General features: G+C 39.2%; 1 protein-coding gene across 5 annotated transcripts in view; it reads right to left on the bottom strand.

Moving 5' to 3' along the window:
• Window positions 1–11761, bottom strand: part of cdk11b (cyclin-dependent kinase 11B) — a 76948-nt gene continuing 65187 nt past the window's right edge. For all 5 annotated transcript variants that reach the window (XM_048240401.1, XM_048240400.1, XM_048240402.1 and 2 more), the window contains 6 exons: window positions 10012–10133; window positions 9784–9891; window positions 4984–5100; window positions 2315–2463; window positions 1533–1722; window positions 1–1033 (listed from right to left, as the gene is read on the bottom strand). In XM_048240401.1, the coding sequence (XP_048096358.1) occupies window positions 941–1033; window positions 1533–1722; window positions 2315–2463; window positions 4984–5100; window positions 9784–9891; window positions 10012–10133 (779 nt within the window). In that variant the 3' untranslated portion in view covers window positions 1–940. The remainder of the gene's footprint in view (window positions 1034–1532; window positions 1723–2314; window positions 2464–4983; window positions 5101–9783; window positions 9892–10011; window positions 10134–11761) is intronic.

The following is an 11761-nucleotide window of genomic DNA, read 5'->3' as shown; positions in this document are numbered from 1 at the left end:
TCTTGAAAAATGTCATTTATTTTCTTACATAAACTACAAATATCATGACTGTGTGTACAGATTAATAGACCAATTCAGTCTGGCACCCCAACAATGTAAAAAAGGAAACCTCAACAGGATAAAATTATTTATTCCTCGCACTACTATTTCAAAGGTAGATCACCTTTCATCAACTGAGGATACAAGATCACCAACAATCAGAGAGAACCATTCCCTCAACATCAGGGAACATCACTCCTCCACCAACACACCTAGATGCATACAAGCCATTGACGATGTGCTTTGCTCCAAGACCTACAGTTTGACATGCTGAAAGCACAAAACTCTGATGTTTAATCAGTACTGAAATGAAATGTAGCACTTTATTGTTTGACTCCGTTTCATCCTACCTTGGTTAATTGAATGTTATTGAATTTATTTATGAAAGTATTTGCGCCAAAAATATATTCCAGCCATTCAGAATATTTTATAAGATACACCAACAAAATATATATAATGCAATATCCCTCTAAATAGTTGCAAGAGAAAATGCTTCGCACATCAATAAACATTTTGAATGACTGGAGAGATGAGTTTTACAAAAACATTTTTATTTCTAATAAAACATACCCTAGATGCTAATACAAGTTATGTGTTAAGCAGCAATGTTGGGCATTCCACACCATATTCTAATTTAAGAAAAGTTGTAGAAGACAAGGCTGACTTAAAATAAAAAAGACCAACACATTTACAGAAAAGAGAAAAAGACGACATCTTGAATCCACATTAAGGGCAATGAATGATGGCTGTAAACTGGATGGCTGAGACTAGGACTGAAACATACTGGATGTGTTATGGTCACATCATGGCCTTTGCTTGAGTACAAGGAGCCCCTTCATGATTCACACTGAAGTCATTTTAAGGTGTTTACATTTCTTCACTTGCTCACAGATGCACTGGGTCAAAACTTCAGGCTGAACCCCGGGCCTGCTTTAGATGCTCCTTGATTGGCCACGGTTAGATGGAACCCTGTGTCTTTAAGGTCATCATCCCCCTGAAGGAAGAAGCACAGATTTATATAGACTTACACAAATACATAGCCCTTGAAACAACTCTCATTTTGCTCAAAGTTGGTGGGTCACAAATGGAGGATGACTTATTTGACAGCTGGACTAAACACACTCAGGCTGGCAGAGAAGATTGCACTGAACCCCTTCCACGTGTTACATAAGGAGTACCAGCTCCTGCCATCTGGAATACGCTTTAGGATGCCCAGCTGTAGGAGAAATAAATACAAACACTTTCCTCCCTCACTCTGTCATTACTCAATCAACAGAGGAGAGTAGAGTAGATCCCTCACTCTGTCATTACTCCATCAACAGAGGAGAGTAGAGTAGATCCCTCACTCTGTCATTACTCAATCAACAGAGGAGGGTAAAGTAGATCCCTCACTCCCTAGTCTAATGGACATTATCAGTGTGTAGGCTACTCCTGTTAAATGTGCCGTGAATGATTTTATCTTTTGTCTGTGTTTAAGTGTCTTTTGTTCTCACCAGCTGGCTGTAGCCTAGACCTCCTTCAGGGGGTCTGGGGCTTGTGCCCCTCTTTACACGCTGCTGTTCACTCTTAGCAGGCCACGTTGGGAACATGGATGGCTCTATCGGGAGCGGCGTCTCACGGAAATACTCATGTTTAAGAGCCTCCTCAGCCATGATGCGCTTACTGGGACAGTATGTTAGAAACCTGAGGGGGGTAAAGGATGCAGAGAGAAACAATGATTGCAAGAAGATTAGGCGAAGTGAGGAAAGCCATTTTTAACTGCAGCTAAGCAAACTACTCATAATTTTTCTACCACTAACATATACTAGGGCTGCAAGATATACCGTTTCCCCATTGTCATTGATGTGCAAAAGTCATATCGCATTACACACACCTGTGGTTTAGTGGCCAAGGAACTGGGCTAATATCCTGAAAAGTTATCCTAAGTTTAATATCTGGCTGCAAACACTTAGATGCCAAGTTCAATTCCCAAGTATGTTTTCGATAGTGTATGAATTACAGTTGCAGCTAAAAACTTGGACTGAACGCATGCAATATTTGTTTCAGCAATGTCTGATAGCTGGCAGATTAAAAGGCGAGGAGCATCATCAACACCTTTTGTATTCACACAGGGGCTTTCAGTGATGTCTGAGGCAAATTACTTGATTGTGCCCCTCCGGGGACCGTCTGCAACACTCAGGAACTCAGTGTATATGAAAAACAGCTCAAGAGATCTATTGTTGATAGTCTCAATTTGACATGGATGTTCTGAGTATATTTTCAAGCATGTTCTTACTTGTTCATAAGATCAAAGCCTTGATCTGAGAGAAGTGCTCCAAAGCGCTTCCGCAGGTTGTTGTAAGGGTACTCTGTGAAGGTCATTTTCTTGACTGCGGGAAGCTCATTGTAACCAGGCCAGATCTTCTCACTAGGGGAGCCCAAATCCTGTGTATACACTAGTGAGTCAGTTGGTGGGGTGATATTAACACACACACAATTGTTCACAGAGAAATCACAGAGAAATTTAGTTCTTTGAGAAAATCCCATATTGTTCTATTAAAATTACAATGCCCATGAAAAGTATTCACCTCCTTTACAACATTGAGGGCGTTTTCACACCCGAGTCCGGACCCAGGTCCGAACCAACGTTCGAGTTTAGTTACATTGTATATGTTTACCTTTGATCCATTTAGTTTTGGTTTCACATTGCAATTTGGCTAACGCACTGAAGAACTTTGGGGGTGTTCCCTATAAGAGACCCTGCATTCCATGCAAAATAACACAGCGTTGCAGGTGTAAGTTTAACGATAAACTTGAGGCTGCTGAAGTTGGGATGAGCAGAAAATAGTAATTTTACCTATGCCGTAAGTCATTACAAGTCATTACAAGTGAAAGGGGCAAAGTTCTTGAGTCTCGAATCAATAGCATTGAAGTCCAAGTCGAGTTGCAAGTCATTTCTAATTTTGTCAAGTCTGAAGTCATCAAAATCGTGACTCGAGTCCACACCTCTGGCTTTGACTAATCTCTGCACTGAAGTGTGCGCTAAATACACAAAATAATGTATTGCATAGTTACGTAAATAAAAGCTAGCAGCTACATCTAAATCCAACATTTATGTTGCTAATGACCTTTCTTCCTTAAATATGTGGAGGGGGCTGTTTACATCCTCTTCTTAGTGACTTGAATTATTGGATGTTTTGGAGTAGCCATGGTACTATGTTTACTTACCTGGTGGCTAGACTGGCTACCTCATATGTTCAGTGTCAAGCTAAAAAAAGCTGTCAAAGAAACTGTTCAGAACAGGTCACTTGCTACACTTTTTAACTCTCCATTGTTAATCGCAATACTGCACTTTATTTAATTTTCAAAGGCTTGTAAGCTACAGTTTGCACCGTTTCAATAAATGGAACAAATTTTCGACACATCTTTCTCAACACATTTTGTCCAGCATTTGCAACCTGTAGACTCTGTCCAGTCAGAGACATATATTGTGTAATTGATGTTTTTAGTTCTCAGTTCAATTAATTCAATCCAAGTAAATGGAACACTCACAAGATGTCACCAAAATCCCTCTGTCCCCTTTAAATCTTTCAGAAAATGATGTAAATGTATCGAACTATATCGAATCGTATCGCTGGCTGAATATCATGATATATATCGTATCGTGAGCTGAATATTGTGTATCATATCGTGAGATTAGTGCGAGGCCCTTTTCACTTATTCACTTGTCTAAGAGGGGGAATTTTATAGCCTATAACATTAGCTGAGTCACATAGGCTATTTGGCCATAATCCGTTTATCATAGGCTAGGCTACATCACGAATCCAAACTTATGTAACAAAGCACTTTAACAGGGGGAATTAATTGGACATGAATCATTGTGCTGAACGCTATTTGTCAATGAGCAGAAACACACTCGACATTCAAACTATTGATAAGATGTGCACTATGGAAACTGGTCTGTAGGCTAAATACTTGGACAAATAAATGACATTGACTCACCATATCCTGACTCAGAATAAAAAACATTTTCTTGCTTACTTTGCCGCAAACTCAGCCATGAAATCATAGGCCAGCTTGCAGGTATAGCCTAACGTCTTTTTGAATTCATAAAAGGGCGAGCCCGCTAGTCTCTCCTGTGACATGGAGGTGCGAAAATAGTTTTTAATAGCCTGTTCAACTTCGAAAAGCTTCGTTCACCCGATGCCAGTCACTGATCGCAATTTAAAAGTTCGGGAAGGTTCATCTTTTTAAGTTTTAAGTGCAGTAGCCTAGGCCTATCTGTCCCCTTTTGAATTATATCTCGAGCCTATTATGAGGTAGCCTACAGTGTGTTGTGTCCTAGGATTCGGACGTGCTCCAAAAAAAAAAAAAACAAACTTCGGGATAGATTTGTATAGATGGTTATGAGGAGCAATATGAGAAAGAAATTTGATGATCATTGATCGTTGTTTTGGGACGTTAAGCCTTCCCTATGTGTCAGTGAAGGAGATTGAAGAAACATGCAGTCACGTCGATAACCTAAAGATTCTTAGTGATTATGAGGAACAATATGAGAGAAATTTGGTGATCACTGATTGTTGTTTTAGGACATTAAGCCACGTTAAGGCTACAATAGGCGTTAATGAAGAATAAACGCTTAATGTCATCTTTGGCCAGTGGTGAGGCCCATTAGACGCGAGGCCATGGGCGACGGCCCAAATATTGCTGTTTTCATGAATACAAAAGTTGGGTGACCCTACCTCCTAGAATATAAAAATGGGTGACCCTCCCCTCAACAAAGAATAAAAGACATGACTCTCCCCTATTTTCCTCCGGTGGTCCATTCCATAAATACCGAACGGTCCCTAATCAAATTATTCGAGTTACACCTCAGCCTTAATTTCGCCACAGAAAAATCCTGAAACACTTTAATAGAAGCCCGCTCTGGTGTGGAAATACCTTTCAAAGGCAATTTGTACTTACCTTAAAGATTTTGTTGATCTGGTCAATTTCGGATTTCCCTGGGAAGAGGGGTTTCTGAGTAAGTAGCTCACCAAAAATGCAACCGACAGACCACATATCCACCGCTGTAGAGTATTCCTTTTGGGGACAAACACATTGGAAGATTACATGGTTGGTTTGTCTCACCAGTAAATCTCAGCAGTGTCCACAGCAATGTACAGAAAATAACATCTATTTAGAGTACATGCATCACCATCCATATTTATTGGTACCCTTGGTACAGTTCAGTAAAATTAGTCAAACTTGAAGTGAAGCAATTTTATTGGGAGAAAAAAAAATACCTGAAATAAATAAATACATTTATTTTACAACAGCTCTGATAAAAACTCAATTATTAAATTAATATTATTAAGGCGAGACACGGCAGGTGAAAACACTTTTTTTATGCACTGGTCAATTTTGAGATTTTGGGCTAATTTGCTACCTTAGCATGTATTCTTTCACACTACTACAACAACAAAGTACGATTTACACATTTAGGTGTTTATTTCATTACATTTTGTATTTTGTACACGTTTCATGCTCTACCGCGACCGTGATACGAAACATATCATGTGTAGTACCGTTGGAAAGCTCTGTTTTTGCCCAATCCAAATAGAGCATCACAGTCCCGCCCACAGGAGTTTCCGGAAGTAAGAATTCAATGCAATTTCTCCATTGACAATTCGGGTATAAGCCATAAAAACGTAACTGCACATGGTAGACTCAAAACCAGCTACGGCTGTACTAAGCGATTGTATATGGTCATATAGAGGGCGAAAATTCAAGGGGCACTAGTATTGCACGGTGTATCGATACTAAAAAGGTATCACGATGCCTTCACGCAAAAAACGATATGATTAGAATCAATACTTTATTAAAATTAACGTTCTGTGTCTGCGTGAACTGCTGCTCTCATTGCTCCTTGCATGCATCTAGGCAAGTGGGCGAGTCAAGCAGGCAGCTCTGAGTGAGTGCGCAGCCAACGTCAACATACAGTAGTTCTTTGCCGATCGTCCTCGGCCTTGTGGATAAAACAAAAGGTGAAGTGAAATCTGCAACTATTTCGGATACATCGCGAATAGTGAAGGCAAGCCATCAGGTACACAGAGGCCCGTTTATGAAATATGTTTCAAAGTCATTTAAAAGCAGTAGGCTAGGCATGGAACTTGGCTAAACACCTCGCAGACATATCCCAACATTTTTTGTTCAAAGAGCGGTAGGTTAACGAATATGCTATAGGAAAAAAACGACTACATGGTTAGTGCCAAGTTCTTCTCTTCTGTTTTAGTCTAGCCTAAGTGAAGCGAGTAAGGTTCTCTGGGATAAAGCGAACCTTCCTTCATCAATGAATTTTGTGAGACATAGCGAGCTGTAATCATTTTGGCGAGACGCAAGAGCTGTAATCATAGGGTGCTAGCGTGATGAAAGCGCAATGTTCACGCCAGGATAACATTACCATAACTTGTAAACAATCTATTTCATGTTAGGTCAGTACTACTGGTAATATTTGTCATGGCATGTAGACTGCAATTTGTTCAATAAGTATTGCCCCAGGCGTAGGATAGGCTACCCGGAAATCTTAATTAAAGCCCACAGCATATAATACCACCAAAGCGTGTTGAGTCCTAATAATAATAAGCGGCTTATTGTTGGGTTGTAGCAAATCATGTTATCAAAGAAATAGATGTAGGCTAATGTAGGAATGCACACAGACATATTGCAACAGGAAATGGTGTAGGCCTATCTGGCCGAAGACCTGAGTGGTTGGAGCGATGCTTGTACACTGAAACAAAAAGACCATCCTCACATTTTCCCTTTGCAACTGTCAAAGAAATCCCATGAACAAGGAGGCCTAGGGAAGCCTATACTGTACATCAGATGGCCTAAAGATTAGGCCCCTCTGCATAGCATTCAGTGATTTGCATGCAGTAATTTCAACACTTACCTTGATCTAGCCTAGTTTGGCTATTTAAAGCTACTTTATTGGCAAAACACAACACAATGTAAATGAACTATAACAAAAAAATAAAGGACTTAAATCACACAAAGTAGGCCTACTATTTTACTGACTATAAAAATAATAATAATTATGTAGGAAGTTTAGAACCTAGAATTGACCTGCACACTACAAAAGTGCACCGAATTTAACACAAATGACTCAATACACTTGGAGGAGGTATGAGTCCTTTCTTTTCCAGATATCTTAGGATTTCACCGTAGTATCGTGATATTTATGGCAGATATCGAGTCATAATTTTGGTATCGTGACAACACTAAGGGGCACTAACCTTGTTTTGAAATAAATGTATTTTAATCGCAATGTCTTGAATAAGTACTTCATTACCCACAATCCTGAACAATCCCACAGTGATGCCTCTGATTGGTGGAAAGGCCGTTATGATCATAGTTTGAAACTTTATCAGCGAAAATTATTGACAAAGATGGCGAAGTCTTTTACTGCCTATGGCGAAAATCTTAATGTGAATAAAAACTTTCTAGATGAACATTGGTACTTGTATCAACAAGGATTGTGGTTTATATATCACACAAACTTAGTCAGGGCCAATATACACCATCAAATAGAACACTGTAAATGCTAGTTTAAACACTTAACTTTTCAGGTAGCCGATAGGCTAATCATTAGCCTTTCAGACATTAGAATGTCATCATAATGTTGCTAACATTAAAGGAACCGTATGTAAGAAATGTAATTCAATTAATCATAAAATGGCCCTGATATGTCACTAGACATTAGGAAATCATGTTAATTTCAAATACTTATATCACTGACAACAGAAGTCCGGCCAGGATATTGTCATTTAAAAAGTTGCAGCCCTCAACTGATGTTGATGTTGTGTTTTGGCCTGATGCACCACCCTCCACCTATCTACTAGTCACAAAGTCAGTAGTGTTTCGGCATCCGGTTTGGCAACCTGGAGTCAGGGGGGAGGGGGAGGGGATCCACCGCTCTACAGTAATTTGAAAGTGATTGCAGTATCAGTTTTGGCCACAATCTTACATATGGTTCCTTTAATATAATGTTTTAGTGACCTTGTTGTTTCTATGAACATGAATTGTTGTTTATAGGAAACATCAACTTAGTCGAGGCATAAAAAGCCCTGTATCTCAATAAGTACTTCAACTTTTGAACTAGCTAGCTAGCTGATAGCACATGCAGCTGGATGCTACCACCGGCTAGCAGCTAGACACTGCAGTAAAATGGTTAGCAAACCGTCCATGCCCCCGTGAATATTTCACTGTTTCAAGGGCCGAAATCAAGAGTGTCAAAAGGGGTGAAAACCACTTTAAATCGAGGTCACATTATTGACAGTTATTGTGTCGAGGGTTAGCTTGTGGGTTTTGTAAGGGCCAGCATGAGGGACAAGACCTACAAAGTTGTGTGGTGAGTTTTGCAGGAGGTTGGTAATGCTAGTTAACATTAGCTAGGCTACTAACTGTAGCCTTCATACTGTCTGAGAGTCATATCATCAACCATTAACCTAGAAATACTTCTTTGTACATTTAATGAACATTTTGCGTAATAATTCACAGCAAACTGAATATGGTGGTGCAAGAGCAGACCATGCACCCGGTCCATGCATCAGGATGGCAGTCGAATCTGAAGCAGTGCACAATGTTACTTGCGTTAACGCCTTCACACACCACGATATAAAATACACGATGCTTAAAATATAACATTCAATACCAAAAACGCGATTATTTGCGATTACTCCTGAAATGTGCTATTAACTGCACATTCACTATAGAAAAATCACTGTTTGGGAGAAGGGTTTGCGTGCTGTCGCCCGGTTGGAAATGATTTAGCACTGGTTAGGTGCATTGCTTATATATTATTCAGTGGTAGCGGTGGTTTATGGGATGAGTAGTTCCTTCGCTAGGAAATGAAAATATGTACACAGTCTTGTACCTTTTTTTGATATGTTGTATGCTTATGAGTTACTCCGTAGCTGATTAGCCTAAGACATGCTCTAAAACTCTTTAGATACGGATTTTTCCAAAACGTCAATGGGAGAAATGAATGGGAAATTTACTTCCGGAAACTAAGCTCTCTCGGAGGAGGGGCGGGACTGTGATGCTCTATATGGACACCTCCTTTGTATCCGCAACCAATCACGAAAGTTCACAGGCGAGTCTAGGCTGAGAACGGAATCTCATTGGCTGTGTTCCAAGGCTGTTTTCTCAAATTGAGTTTTTGTCCTTTTCCAGTATCTCTGCCTTTGTAGCACCTACAGTGTGTACACCAAACTTTCCAGTTATACACTTAGCAGTATTCTGAAGATATTTACAGAGGGATTTGTTAATAAATCATTCCTGGCCTGATTTATGTGACATTTTAATAAAAAGCCTTTTTAAGGCTATGGACAGTATATTTTGATTTCCTAGGTAATGAAAGCTAGATATCCTGAAATCCCTCTGTAATTTTATTTTCATCTTGTGTGTAAACAAAATGAAAAAAAAAAAATTTTGTACCTGGCTTTATCATATGTTCAGATCTATCTACCGAAAATATAAGCAACATTGCACATATTTAATGAGATGATGCCTAATTTGCATAATTAAACATTCGAATTTCAAAGACTTGTAATACATTTTTTTTCCATACTTGTGTAAGTAATCACAATTTTACCCTATTCACCTGTAGTGTCTCGCCTTAAACCCAGAATAGACCTAACAGTATACATTAGAGCAAAAAAAGCCTTTTTATTCAACTTTACCAGGGGTGCCAATAAATCTGGAGGGTGCTGTAGTCAGACATACCTTTGCTCCAAGCAGGAGCTCAGGTGAACGGTACCACAGAGTCACAACTACTGGTGTATAAGGTTTTAGAGGAGAGCCATATTCCCGGGCCAGGCCAAAGTCTCCAATCTAAATCAAAATCACAGATACATAACAGAAAGTGTACAAAGTTATCAAAACAGTTCAGTACATTGTTACGGTAGGTGACTAGAGAAGCATGTTTGTGTAAGACAGTTTAGGAAGACACACTTTCAAGATGCCTTTGTGGCTGAGAAGCAGGTTGGATGTCTTCAGGTCACGATGGAGGATCCAATTGTCATGAAGATGACGAACACCCCGTAGCAACTGAATCATCAAAGTTTTGACCTCACCTGCATGACAGACATTAGTGTTATTTTGTTCAATTAGTTCAGTATTTTGTTCAATTAGTACAGTGTCTATTCCTTTGTGTGGCATGTTGTTGAGGTCAAGATCCGCCGGATGTTTTCCTGCTTGCAAGCACACCTCATCAAGAAACGCCATATTGTTGAGGTCAAGCATGTATGTATGTATGTATGTATGTATGTATGTATGTATGTATGTATGTCAAATATTTATTTAATGATATCTTTCTCCTTTCATATCCACAAAATGTCACCCTTGACACTGCACTCACTTACTGCAATAACTTACTGCACTCACTGCACTTCCTGCACTCACCTGCCAAATGTGAATTTGGTCAGATGAAATGATTGAGAAATATGTGAAGAACCGACAAAAAATTGGCTTGAGAAATATGTGAAGAACCGACAAAAAATTGGCTAGATAAATCTGGCAAAAAAAAAAAAAAGGCAGATAGCTGTTCTTGCTCAAATGTTTAACAGTTCTGACTGGCCCATTAAAAAGAGGCCTTCCAACAGCCCATCACATTTCAGAAATGTTATTCATACTGGTGAATAACATCTATGTAAATAATTTTCTCAGTAGGCATTTTAACTAGGACAGCAATAAATACCAAATATTTTTTTTTTCCATTCAGAGCCATATAATAGTTAATTGTATGTGTAATGTTAGGCCTACACTTTTATTCAATAATTTGCCTGAAATTGTTAAAGGTGAAATCAGCAATCATACACGATTTCAAGCCCATTACATTTTTTGTCTCATTCAGCGAACATCTCATGATCCACTGGCCATTCCGTGGCATTGTAAAAAAACAAGTCTCTGTAGGCAGCCCAGGCTCCGAAAAACAGGAAACAAAAGTGGGGGCAGCCTGTGACCTAAACAAAAACAAAACACTGTGTGGAGTTTCTCTGGGAATACTGAAGGGAGGGGTGAGCTACCTCTCTGGTGTGTTTTGTTTGATTCTTGGTTAAAACATAACGCATGTTGTTTTGGACAAAAGCGTTTGCTAAGAATTATATTTAAATATATACATAAAAATAAACAAATGTGACATCATGCGCAATTGCTGACTGCACCTTTAAACTAAATTCTTTGAAGGTTCCAATGCAGCTTTGTTTTGTTTTTACTACTGGGTTTCCCCTACAGCTGCGCAGAATTTTTGACACAACTGTCTTAAAGGAACACGGCAACATTTTGGGAAATTAGCTTATTTGGCGTCTCCCTGGGAGTTAGGCAAGATGATACATCTCTGTACCTGCAGTAACTCAGTCTGACGCACCCATCCTTAGCCTAGATCATTAAGGTAGTTGGAACCAACTAGCCAAAAAGCTCCAAAAAAACTCTAACATGTTCCTATTTACATGTTGTTCCTAGTATAATTACAATGTTAACAAACAACAATATAAAATAAGACAGTGATTTTCTAAGCATACATTCTTGGAACTATATTCTGATTCAGCCGAAGTACTGCTACTTCGGATTTGCAGAAGTAACAATGGTGTTTTTCAGGTGCTCCTTGCAAATCACTCCGCCCAAGTAGCAATAAATAATCTGTTGGTGATTTATTGTAATCTCACAATGAAACAAATTAGGAAAAATGCAATCTTGAAGGGAT

This window comes from Alosa alosa, chromosome 4, assembly GCF_017589495.1.
Source record: "Alosa alosa isolate M-15738 ecotype Scorff River chromosome 4, AALO_Geno_1.1, whole genome shotgun sequence".
NCBI classification, from domain to species: Eukaryota; Metazoa; Chordata; class Actinopteri; order Clupeiformes; family Clupeidae; genus Alosa; species Alosa alosa.
This window is presented reverse-complemented; position numbering and strand designations above follow the sequence as displayed.